The 12,691-nt window shown below is 41.5% G+C and overlaps 2 protein-coding genes across 10 annotated transcripts in view; one reads left to right on the top strand and one right to left on the bottom strand.

Annotated features, from left to right (window-relative positions):
• Positions 1-4,235, top strand: part of dzank1 (double zinc ribbon and ankyrin repeat domains 1) — a 133,784-nt gene extending 129,549 nt beyond the window's left edge. For 3 of the 9 annotated variants that reach the window (XM_072265723.1, XM_072265722.1, XM_072265727.1), the window contains 5 exons: positions 238-318; positions 1,080-1,207; positions 3,112-3,186; positions 3,496-3,615; positions 3,697-4,233. In XM_072265723.1, the coding sequence (XP_072121824.1) occupies positions 238-318; positions 1,080-1,207; positions 3,112-3,186; positions 3,496-3,615; positions 3,697-3,862 (570 nt within the window). In that variant the 3' untranslated portion in view covers positions 3,863-4,233. Of the gene's footprint in view, positions 1-237; positions 319-1,079; positions 1,208-2,987; positions 3,089-3,111; positions 3,187-3,495; positions 3,616-3,696 lie in introns of those variants that run through there. The other 6 variants (XM_072265729.1, XM_072265725.1, XM_072265731.1 and 3 more) reach the window with 5 other exon arrangements.
• Positions 4,236-4,947: 712 nt separating this feature from the next.
• The window catches only part of kat14 (lysine acetyltransferase 14), a 47,066-nt gene continuing 39,322 nt past the window's right edge, over positions 4,948-12,691 (bottom strand). Inside the window, exons 8-10 of the mRNA XM_072265732.1 lie at positions 10,993-11,168; positions 6,030-6,220; positions 4,948-5,432 (exon numbers count right to left, since the gene is read on the bottom strand). Coding sequence (XP_072121833.1) covers positions 5,259-5,432; positions 6,030-6,220; positions 10,993-11,168 — 541 coding nt within the window. The 3' untranslated portion in view covers positions 4,948-5,258. The remainder of the gene's footprint in view (positions 5,433-6,029; positions 6,221-10,992; positions 11,169-12,691) is intronic.

Genomic DNA, 12,691 nt, shown 5'->3' with positions numbered 1-12,691 from the left:
ATGTATACTGATAGAAATTTGCTTTGAACTTTTTGGAGCCTGTCCTGTTCTGAGGAACTATTTCTTCCACACGGAAGCTCCTTGTCCTGCTGAGTGCTGGCAATGTTCTGTCTCTGCTCTGAATTGACTAGCTCAGTCATAAGCAAAGGTATCACACACACATGAGGGAGGCGCATCAGTCCTGCCCTGCCTGGACTGCTTGCTACCCACAGACTGCACTGCTCTCTCTTCCCACAGACAGAAGACCAGCTGCTGCTGAAGGAAGTGGGACCGACTGGTCTGGGGAGGATCGCAGAAGTACAGCAGTTACTCGATGAAGTAAGTTAGACGTTCTGATATCATTCGACCCACAAGAGTGGATTGATCTATATCTGGCAAGAGGGCCAGAAGATGGATTTAGGATAAATGGCTAAGAATCAGAGATCTTCATTGAAACAATTGAAATGATTTGGAAAGCATTCCTATAAGTGTGATATAACCAGATTCATGGTAGATATGTTAATTTGCTCCTGGTGTAGATGGGATGAAGGAGAAAGGAGCATGGATTGGGGGGTGGGGGGTGGAGTTAATGGGCCAGTAAGGAGAGGTTACACTGAAATAACTAGCAAGACAGAATGGAGAGCTGGTGTGGACTCATTGCACAGAACTGACAAGTTGTTAGGAAAGATGACTCATAGGGACTGGAGTAATGGGGGTTGCTACTTTTGGGGAAAGGGAGGAGGACAGATCTTTCAGCATCTGTACGGTACAGTACGAGTCTATAAAACTATAGTATGAGCTCTTTTTCAGCCCTAAAGGGGACATAACTTTAAGGCGCTTGAAGGAAAGAATGGGGGGGGGGGGATGTCAGAGGTAGGTTTTTTTTTACAGAGTAATGGGTGTGTGGAACGTGCTTTGTGCTGCTGGTGATGGTAGAGGGAGATGCATTAAGGACATTTAACAGACTCGTAGATAGACACATGGATTAAAGCAAAATGGAGGGTTATGAGGGAGGGAAGAGTAGGTTAAAAACCGAAGGGCGTGTACTGTTCTATGATTTAACGTAAACATTGTACTTTCTGTATTTGTGACTGTTGCAGGGAGCAGAGCCAAACTGCAGCAATAGTGATGAAAGGCCAGTGTTAACCGTGGCCGTTTTAAACCAATATCATGAGGTGATACCGGTGCTGGTGCAGAAGGGAGCAGATATTAACCAGCAGTCCGGCCGGTAAGGAGAAACATGTGCATCATTTTCTTGCTGACCTGCGTTTCTGAAGGGTGGAATTGACCTGGGACAGTGGTACTGTACCTACGAGAAAATTAACACTTACCCACCAAGATAGAATGACATTCTGGCATTGTTCTGGGTTGTAACACCACTTCCTATAATGACATACATGTGCTTATTCCAGCTGTCTAATAAAACCAAGCTTCAGATGATATCCTTTAGTTTAAGAACCCGTATGCATCGATAAATTTAAAAGGTTAAAAATCCAGTTTGAAGTATTCCAAATGGATCTTTAATCTTAGTGTCAGCAACAGAAATGCTATTGTTAACTGACAGTGATCGGTGACTGGAAAGCTGGCAGATCACTAAGTCACAGGCTGATCTCCCAGTGAGATTTGAGTTCCTGAACCTCGGTTACGTACTGAGGGTCAGAACAACCGGCTCACTGACAACAGCAAACATGATTTTTTGCTGCAGGGTGGATGGCATGGGGGAGAGGGGATTGAAGGGCAGCGGTCTAACCCCACTTATGGCCCTTCCTGTTGACCCAGAGCAGTTTTGAGTTTCGCAGGAGCTAATCGTTATCTCCTTCAGGTTAACATTATAGATTTGGTCCAAATCACATCACAGTCATTTCCACATACTTAAAGGGTCCTGATTGTCATGTGAGCAGATTGGATCAGAAAAGCAAGTAGCCGAATCAAGCATTACTGCCCTTCTGGGAGGACGTCACGACTATTGCATTAGAATCGTGGAGTATGGGAGTTCCTAAATTGTGCTGTAGTGTTAAACGGTTGGATTTATGAAATATTCAACCCAACACAACCTTGTCAGTGCTAAATAAGTACCCCCTTCAACCTTTCTCAAATGTATACAGCTTCCACTTACATGTACCTCTGTCTGTCATAATTAGAGAGAGATTACCTCTATTTGAATCATACAGTGAAATGCTTCATTTTGTGTCAGATCAGCGAGGAATGTACTCCTGTTCACATGCTTCTGCCACCAACATGGCATGTTCACTGCTCACCAACCTTAACCATATGCCTTTAGAACCGGAGTACCTGGGAAACACACGCAGTCACGGGGAGAACGTACACGGCGGGAACTAAATCACCATTGGTGATGTGCTAACCGGCTGGCATAATTACTTCATATGGCAGCAAATTCCGTTTTCTAACCACTCAATAATTCTCTTTTAATTTTGTAATTTTGTTATATGTTCTCCATGTTTACCTTAATAAACCTGTTTGAAATGTACAAAGATCAAAGGTACACTTCTCTGAGGTGAACTGGTTCCTGTGGGAAATGAGGCAATCAGGAAGGAAAGTGTCTTAGGGAACCATAATTGATTTTTACTTCAATGAATATTTAATTTGTAGACAATTAAGGTCTTGTCCAGTTTGTATATAAAAACACAGGCCAAGTCCCACTTCCTGCTATAGTGATCGTAGGTAGAAATGTTACAAAGTTGTCTATCTTAGGAGAGCTGCCACATTCTATTTCATCCCTTTAACCTTCCCCCCACTTTTCCCCTCACCTATCACCTATCATCTATCATCCCCTCCCCCTACCTTTTTATTCTGGTGTCTTCACCCTTCTTTTCCAGTCCTGATGAAGGGTCTCAGCCCAAAATGTCTCTATCTCCCCCTCCTACTTTCAAATCTCTTACGATCTGCGTCGACTGTACCTCTTCCTATAGATGCTGCCTGGCCTGTTGCATTCACCAGCATTTTTTGTGAGTGTTGCCAAAATGTTAAGTATTTATTTTTCTCCTTAGATGTTGCTTGACCTGCTGAGTACCTCCAGCATTTTGTGTGTTGCTTTGGATTTGCAGCACCTGCAGGATCTCCTGTGCCTAGACAGTTCATCAATTCACACAAATCTGTCCTTTTCAAATACAGCTTGAACAATACAGCCCTCCACGAGGCTGCAGGAATGGGAGCTCAGGGAGTGAAATGTGCAGCTGTTTTACTTAGGTAAGTATTTGTTTCTTTAGTCCATAGTAACCACCTTCTAATGACAAACCTGGAGGTAATGGCGGTTGTGGATACGTTCTACGACAGTATACATGAGGGCGGGGTAAAAAGCTCCAACTCAACAATATGTGCATTATTCTGAAGGACCACAGCTTCAGCCACATCTTATGCTAGGCAGGCAGGCAGCCTTTAGCTCAAGCAGCGTTGTCCTTGGTGGAAGAGGCGAGAGTGAAAATGATAGTGTCAGGCAAAATCATTTTCCAGATAATGTCTGGCTTCTTTCCCCTCCCCCCCACCCCTTCCTCTCAGTCTAGATGAAGGGTCTCAGCCAAAACCATCCGCTCTTTATTCCCCTTCGCAGATGCTGCCTTACCTGTTGAGTTCCTCCGTCATTTTGTGTGTGTTGCACTGGATTTCCAGCATCCGCAGGTTCGTGTTTATGATTTGCTACCCAAAATTAAGAAGTGCAGACAATTCAGACTAATGCATTTTTTTTTAAATCCCTGACAGCTGTAATGCAAATATAAAAAAGAAAAATGGTAAAGGTTTAACAGCATACGACTTGGCTGTTAAGACTGGCAGTCACCAACTAACATCGCTGTTTGCTGCAAAAATGGGACAGGGCATGTTAGCCAAGTTTACCAAGACCAAACATGTAAACCTGGATGTCTTCTAATGATCTCAAGATGCAAATACATTCAGCACTCAAGGCTTCTGAAGCATAATCTGCAATTTTCAAGCAAGGTCTCATTTGAGAATGTTAGCTGTGTATTTCTGAAAGTTCTTGTTGCATATCTGAGAAGACTCAGTATTCTTTTCCATTCTGAAATGAGCTGATGGTATAGATTTGGTTTATGTCAAAAACCTTTGGTTTCCAGTTTTAATCATGTAATAACAAGAGTTAACTGTCAAGTGGTTTGAGAAAATTTAAATGTAAAGCCAAAGATGCACTACTTTGTTCTTTTCTGGCAATTTATGATGTGGAACTGACTCAAATCAATGTGGTTTAATTAAAAATCAAAACTATTTACTGGGTTTGTTTCTTTGTATAGAAGTGTTTTCAAAATAAAAATACAATAATAATTTGCAATGATGATTGATCCATCTCCCTACAAAATAAATAATGTGAAATTTATCAGCTGCCACAGAATACTAAATTGCCCCAAATTACAGTCACTCACAGATTGACAAAATCACTGGCAGCAGAGACAGGGGTGCTTAAAGGGTTCCTCACTTCTGAAATGTTCGTGGGCACATTTGACAGGGCCCAGAGAAGGTTCACAAGAATGATCCCAGGAACGAAAATGTTACTGTATGAGGAGCTCCAGGTCTGTAGTCACTAGTTTAAAAGAATGAGGGGCAATCTCATTGAAAGGCCTAGGTACAGTGAACATAGTGGGTGAATTTAGGACCAGTGGGCACAGTCTGAGAATACAAGGAGATCCCTTCAGAATAGAGGTGACAAGAAATTTCTTCAGCCATTGGGTGGTAAACTGTGGATTTCACTACCAAAGACGTCTGCAGAGGCCAAGTCACAGGGTATATTTAAAGTAGAGGTTCATAGGTTCTTAATTTGCAAGAGCATCGAAGAATACAGGGAAAAGGCAGGAGAATGGGATTGAGATTTATCATAAATCAGCCATAATAGAATGGCCCAATTCTGTTTCTTTGTCTTATAGTCCTATTATGGTCCTGAAAACACCAAATGTTACTGAACAATGCAGATCAAGCAGCATTCCAATGCTTTCCCTCACATCCCTCATGAAAGAAAATACAAATGTTCCTTTATTCTTCCCTTTATTGGTTCGGCCGAGGGCTGACAGCACCACAGCATTCTACACAGGTTTAATGGCAGTGGTCCCTCGCTGCAGCCAGGTCTGAGGTTGGCCTTTCAAAACAATTTCTTTAATACATATTCTAAAAACTTAACAGTATTTAAGATCATTGCTCCTACTTAATTGTCTAAGTTTTGCAAATTAACATCAACATGGGGTTTTTTAGGCAGGGATCCTTCAAATCACATGATTTTCTCAATCCTGTCCGTGTTTTTTGCATTTCTGAATTCCAAGAGATTACCTCCGCAATCTGAGGAGAAATGCATGTTTACACTCCTTACTATCCAAGGGGTGATACTTGTCATAGAAATCCAAGATGTATTCCTCAGCCTTGAATCCAAACTTCTGGTACAGTAACATGGCAGAGTTACTGGCAGAGACGTGTAGAGTCACATCCTTCCCCATGCAGGTCTGTAAAACAGAAGGTTAGAGAGCACAGATAACTGGAATCCACATTCACCTGTAGAATCACAGAGGCTGATTAATATGAGATAAACTGATGACAGAGGGGATTTTTACAGATGCTGCTGCTATCAACCAAAGGTAATAAAATTTACATACTCTTCAGCACAACCTTCCTAATAGTTCAGGTGAGCCAAAAGGGGAATCCCTCCAGGAAAACATCTTCTCTGGAAAAGCACTGCGAGCGATTCCAGAATAAGACTGAGGTGGCATTAAGGAACTGCTGGTGGTGGGGAAATCTTCATCTGCAACACAGTGTACTCAGAGATGTGGTGCCCAGATGGGCTAACGAGGCAGGTTTGGGTTTGAGGGAGTGTAGTCTGATAAAGTGATACACTCCTCATGCTTATTTAGTACAAATGTGTGCTATTTTAATTTACTACATGAAGCATCATATATTTAAGGAACCTTGTTTTGCAAGGCCATAGCATTTTAGGCCTTTCTGATTAAATGACAGATCCTACACTTAAGGGAGTGAGTGGGAAAGGGGTGTTTATCTCAGCAACACAAGCCACAATAAATGTCCAAAGTGGAGTAGCAGTCTACCTGAATGAGGTGATAAATCATGAAGGTCGCAATCCCAGCTCTCCTCCACTCTGGGTGAACCAGCAAAAAGGAAATATAAGCCTGGTTGTATTTCACATCAGGAACCATGAAGCCAAAACCAATGATAACTTTTTTGTAGAGAACAACAACACTGAAATCGGGGTACTGCAAGCACTCCGACATGTCAATGCCTGTGTGGGTTATAAAAGAGATTGGTGTGAGTACACAAATAGAAACCACTCCAAGTTACTCAGAGCATAAGGTAGATAACAACATCCTCATTTTGTTCAAAAATGGTTGAACTTTTTAAAAAAAAAAGTGATTCGTCGCAATTCGAAGTTGGTCAGGATTTTAGCCACAGTGTTAAATAATTAAAGAATACCTATGTTTTTGGATATGAGAAAGTTTTGTCTATAATACTGAATGGTGTGAAAAACGCTTTGACTTAACAACCTGTGATGACATAATTTACAACTCATCACATTAAGATGCTTCTGTGGGCTTGCAACCCCCCCCCATTCCCCTCCTTTACAATATCCTCCAGTCCTATCACACTCAGAACCCAGCATTTGTCCAGTGCTAGACTCTAATGCAATCTTCATTTTCTTTGGATGGGATATTACGAGGAGCACGTCCACAGTAGCGGGTTGGGTTCGAGAGGGAGGGAGAGAGGACAGGGTGGAGGGGCGGACAGGGCACGATTCAAGCTGTCAGGTTTACAACACTAGGACAGGGACTCTCTCAAATCTCCTGATTCTCTCCCATCTCTTTCTGTGATGCCCAGCAGATCAAATGACAAATGATGACTACTGCTGCAATACAAGGCATAGAGAGGTTGCCTCCATTTCCACGTCTCCATTAACACGGTTTGTCTTGGGAAGGGGGAGGGTTTGTTTCAGTTCCAAGGCAATGTACCAGTTCTAGAGTAAATTGTGGAAGCTATTGGGAAACTAACCTTTTTCTTAAACATGTTCAGAGTGCTTGATTGATTGTGGAATTTGTTGTCACAGATGGCTGTGGAGCCCAAGTCATTGGGTCTACTTAAGGCAGAGGTTGATAGATTCTTTAATGCATGAGGGATATGGGGAGAAGGCAGGAGATTGGGACTGAGAGGGAAAATGGATAAGCCAGCATGAAATTGCAGAGCGCACTGGCTGGACCAAATGGCCAGATTCTAGTCCTATATCTTATGGGCTTATTAAGAAAAGAGGACATTAATTATAAGAAGTGACTTGTAAACACCCAACCATTTTGACAAAAGGTCATCAACCCAAAATACTACATCCATTTCTTTCTTCCTAGATGCTGCCTGGCCTACTGAATGTTTCCTTTTACTGCTTGTTATTATTCCATTTCCAGCATCCTCAATATTTTAAATCATTAATACAATTTAGCGGCAGTGGCAATTAAAGATGCCATATCAGTTAGCAAATTTAGTACTTGAGAATTATAATCAGTATATTCAGTGTCTATAAAAAGTATTCAGACCCCCCCCCCCCATGGAAGTTTTCATGCTTTATTGTTTTACAACATTGAATCAGTGGATTTAATCTGGCTTTTTTGACAGCGATCAACAGAAAAAGACTTTCATGTCAAGGTGAAAACAGATTTCCTCAAAATGATCAAAATTAATTATAAATATAAAACAAAATAATTGATTGCATAAGTATTCACCCACTTCAAGTCAGCAATTACAGCCTTGAGTCTGTGTGGATAAGTCTCTATCAGCTTTGTACATCTGGACACTGCAATTTTTCCCCATTCTTCTTTACAAAACTGCTCAAGCTCTGTCAGGTTGCCTGGGTATCATGAGTGAACAGCCCTTTTCAAATCCAGCTACAAATTCTCAATAGGATTAAGGTCTGGACTCTGACTTGGCCACGCCAGGACATTAACTTTGTTGTTTTTAAGCCATTCCTGTGTAGCTTTGGATTTATTCTTGGGGTCATTGTCCTGCTGGAAAACAGATCTTCTCCCAAGTCACCGTTCTCTTGCATCATGTTTTCCTCCAGGATTTCCCTGTATTTTGTTGCATTCATTTTACCCTCTACCTTCACAAGCCTTCCAGGACCTGCTGCAGTGATGTATCTCCACAGTATGATGCAGCCATCATCATGCTTCACAGTAGGGATAGTGTGTTTTTGATGATGTGCAGTGTTTCAGCTTACACTAAACATGGTGTTTAGTCTGATGACAGAAAAGCTCAATTTTGGTTTCATCAGCCCATAGAACCTTCTTCCAGCTGACTTCAGAGCCTCCCACATGCCTTCTAGCAAACTCTAGCTGAGATTTCATGCAAGTTTTTTTCGAACAGTGGCATCCTCTTTGCCACTCTCCCATAAAGCTGTGACTGGTGAAGCAGCCGGGGCAACAGTTGTTGTATACACAGTCTCTCCCATCTCAGCCACTGAAGCCTGTAACTTCTCCAGAGTTGTCATAGGTCTCCTGGTGGCCTCCCTCACTAGTCCCCTTCTTGCACGGTCACTCAGTTTTTGAGAATGGCTTGCTCTAGGCAGACTTACAGCTGTGTCATATTCTTTCCACATCTTGACTAACTTAACTGTCCTCCAAGGGATATTCAGTGACTTGGAAATATTCTTGTGCTTTTCATTAACCTTTTCCTGGAGTTGCTTGGAGTGTTCTTTTGTTTTCATGGTGCAGTTTTTGCCAGGATACTGACTCACCAGCAGCTGCACCTACCAGATACAGGTGTATTTTTACCACAATCAATTGAAGCACCTTGACTGCACACGGGTCTCCAAAAACAGATCCCCATTTAATCAATTATGTGACTTCCAAGACCAATTGGCTGTACCAGTGATGATTTGATGTGTCATATTAAAAGGGAGTGAATACTTATAAAATGCAAAATAATTGATTGCATATTTGTAATTAATTTAGATCACTTTGCAGGAACTGTTTTCACTTTGACATGAATCTTTTTCTGTTGATCAGTGTCAAAGAAAGCCAAATTGAATGCACTGTGATTCAATGTTGTAAAACAATAAAACATGAAAATTTCCAAAGGGGGTGAATAGGTGAATACTTTTTCCTAGGCACTGTATAACATAAGAGTATGAAACATCAACTGCTTATTTCTTTCTATCTATGTTGCCTGACCAGCTGAGTTCCTCAAGCATTTTGTATGTATTGCTCTGGATTTCCAGCATCTGCAGAACTCCTTGTGTTGATATCTAAAAATAAATTGCTTAATATATCAACTTGTTAGCCCCAAACTAACCAACACATCCCAATATCTCACTTAAAAAATTCTGCCCCTGTTGTTCCTACATTTGAATTTTGACATGTTTCCCCATATTAAACTTTACTTTGGTCATTTAAAGCAGCCTGCTCGAACTGTTCTCCACTCAATTTCCTGTCTGATCTGGTGCTTGGTTGAAAACATTAGTTTGTAATCACGATGAATTGTTGTTTCTCAGACTGTAAGGCGGTGATTCGTGACACTCTCCTTGGATCTGTACCAGGAGCCTTTGCTTTTCCTCTATATTAGTGACCAGGACTTGGGTTGGGTGGGGTATGGCAAACCACAATTTCTTCACAATAAACTGCAAGGTGATTCATTGCATTCAGATATAAACAAGCTTGGATGGGCAAATTACTGCCCAGAAATTTGAGGTGATGAATTATGGTGGGAAGGACAAGAAGAGTTGAAGAATATAGAGATACAGGAACAGGACCTGGGAGCACAAGTGGCAGGGTAGGGTGAGAAAACAGTTAATAATACAATAGGCCTTCTCAGTGACGCCACTGAAGAAATTATGTGTGGAATACAGTAATCAATTCTGGCCATCTCATTATAGCAAAGGTGTGGAGTTATCAGGGAGGGAACAGAAAATATTTACAGAAATGGTTCCTGGAGAAAGATACAAGGATACATTAGAGGGACCGTCTTTTTTGGAGAGATGGCCAAGGGGTTATTTGTTACTGCATACATAAAATGACAAGCTGTGTGCACAAAGGAAAGTGGGAAGCTGTTCTCTTTGCCGAAGGGGCCGAAAATTAGAGGTCACAGCAACAAAATAAAGGGGAAGAAAATGAATTAGGAGCAACATGAGAAATGCACTACCTTCAGATGTGGTGGAAGCAAGTCCTAAAATGGCTTTCATGAGGGAATTCAATAAATATATGATGGGGAACAATTTACAAGGCTACAGCATAGGCATAAGGAGAGAATAGAGAATTGGTGTGTACACAGGCTCCAGTGCTGTAATAGTTCTACATTCGTATTTGGTCTCTCATGTCATACATTAGTCTACACAATATAAAATGTTGTACATAGCTGAAGTCCAAGCTTACATCCTCAATTTATTTGTGCCATAATTTTAATATGATTGGAGGAAACTATAGGGGGGATTTCTTGGACTTAGGTGCTCCCTGGATTAGAGAGCATGTCTTATCAGGATAGGCTGAATGAGCTAGGGCTTTTCTCTAGCGAAGGATGATAAGTGCTGACTTGACAGAGGTGTCAGATGCATAGATCGAGTGAATAGCCAGAGGACTTTTCCTAGGGTACAAATGCTTAATACAAGGGGGCATAGTTTTAAGGTGATTGGAAGGAAATATAGGAGGGATATCAAGAGGTAGAATTTTTTTATTTTTTTTTTTTTAACACAGAGTGATGGATGTGTGGACTGCCCCGCCAGAGGTGGTGGCAGAGGCAAGTGCATTAGGGATATTTAACAGATTCTTAGGTAGGCACATAGATGTTAGAAAAACAGATAGTTATGTCGGAGGGAAGGGTTAGATTGATTTCAGAGTACGTTAAGACATCGGCACAACGTCGTGAGATGAAGGGCTGGTACAGTGCGATAATGTTCTATGTTCACTAGCTTACAACTTGCCAAGCCTTGCCTAGTAGCCCAGCCTCTATCAATGAGTTTATTAATGCACGAGTTCCTGTAACTGGATGAGATTGCACTATTGAAACAGAAGATTTAGATACCTGGCCAGAAGAACTCATGGCACATGGAGTTTATTGTGGGAATAAAATTAGGGCAGACATAGCAGTAATCAATCGGGGCTTCCGCTTCTGCTTTCCAGCTTGGGTCATTCCGATGTGGGTAAGCGCGAACTTCTGCCAGTAGTTTTAGCTTGGGTGGAGTACAGTCAAAGTCACGTCTAGTTTGGCAAAATAAGAGAACAAAATTTATCAAAGAATTATTCAAAAGTTTCAGCTATCAAACTTGTGGAAGACTAAGTGATATGACAAAGCTGTAAACACAGCTGGCTGTATCTGCAAAACTAGTAATGTTCAATGCTGCAATAATCTACTATGTTACATTTTAAAAGAAAGCAAAATGTATTTAGTTTCAAATCATTCTTAAATGGCGAGCAGAACCTATGATCTTGAACAAATTTTACAGAGAAACTTTTAACTGCATCCACTGTCAATTCAGCTCAGAATTAGAAACATACAACATGCACTTCATTCAATCCTGCATGCCTGTACCACCTCGGAAACAAATGTGATGCCTAGTTTTACATTCACTACCTATCTGTAACCTTGCAAAGGTCTCACCCTCAGGACTATTATGAAATTATCTTTTCATCGGAATATTCTGGAGCCCAACATTTATCAGCAAAACCTCGAGATCTTTTGCCAGTACTTTAAATATATGGCCTCTGGCTACTGACAAAATGAGACGATAAGACATAGAAGCACAATCAAGCCAGTTGGCCCATCGAGCCTGCTCTGCCATTTGACTGTGCCTTATTTTCCTTCTCAATCCCATTCTCCTGCCTTCTCCCTGTAATCTTTAATGTCCTTACTAATCCAGAACCTACCAACCTCCGCTTTAAATATACCCAATGATTTGGCCTCCACAGCTGAAATTCCACAGATTCACCACTCTCTGGTTAAAGAAATTCCTCCTCATCATTTTGCTTTTACTGTTCTATAACTTAGCTCATTCTTTTCAAATCTTTTATTTGATCATCCCCTAATTTTTCTGTTCCAAAGAGAACTGTCTTAGTTTTTCCATGTGTTCCTCAAATCAGAGATTGCCTTCATTGTAATAGCCTAACAATGATTCTAAACTGCGGCACCTGGGCATATTCCATCTCAGTGCTATTGGTTTCAAGCTCGCAACTCGACCTCGTAAAAAACACTGCGCTGTGAGAAGGACGTGGGGGACCACTCACAGAATCTTTCCTCCAAGACCACCACTTGAGAAGTGGTCGCCGAGGCTCTGGCAGAGTCTGGCACACGCAAAAAAAATCAAGGTACAGTGAAAAGCTTATTTGTGTGCCATCCGGTTAGATCACGCCAAATGTAAATACATTGAGACTTTAGAAAATTCTAGAATGAACAGCTTACATTTATATTGTAGTCTTGTCGCATTAGCCAATAGTTGGTTACCCTTCGGTTGACTTCCCAAGAAACTTAACCCATGGCCCTCAAAGTCCAGGGGTATTTTTAAAGGAGAAATCACGATCAAGAAAGAACTTTGAACAACGGCCAATCTGGACAGTGGAAGTTTTGAGAGGGAGGAACTTCAGGCAGGTCCACTGTCTTGAGCACAAAAGGCATCAGTGGGTCACTACAGTGAAAAGAGCTTTGACCAGTGACCAGTGTTTGGGATTGATTAGCAAGAGCAAATTAAAGGAAGGCGGGGCAAGTGCAGCGGCCATCAGAGTGGACA

Source organism: Mobula birostris, chromosome 8 (genome assembly GCF_030028105.1).
Source record: "Mobula birostris isolate sMobBir1 chromosome 8, sMobBir1.hap1, whole genome shotgun sequence".
Taxonomy (NCBI): domain Eukaryota; kingdom Metazoa; phylum Chordata; class Chondrichthyes; order Myliobatiformes; family Myliobatidae; genus Mobula; species Mobula birostris.
The sequence above is the reverse complement of the archived record's forward strand: the minus strand, read 5'-3'. Positions and strand labels throughout refer to the sequence as shown.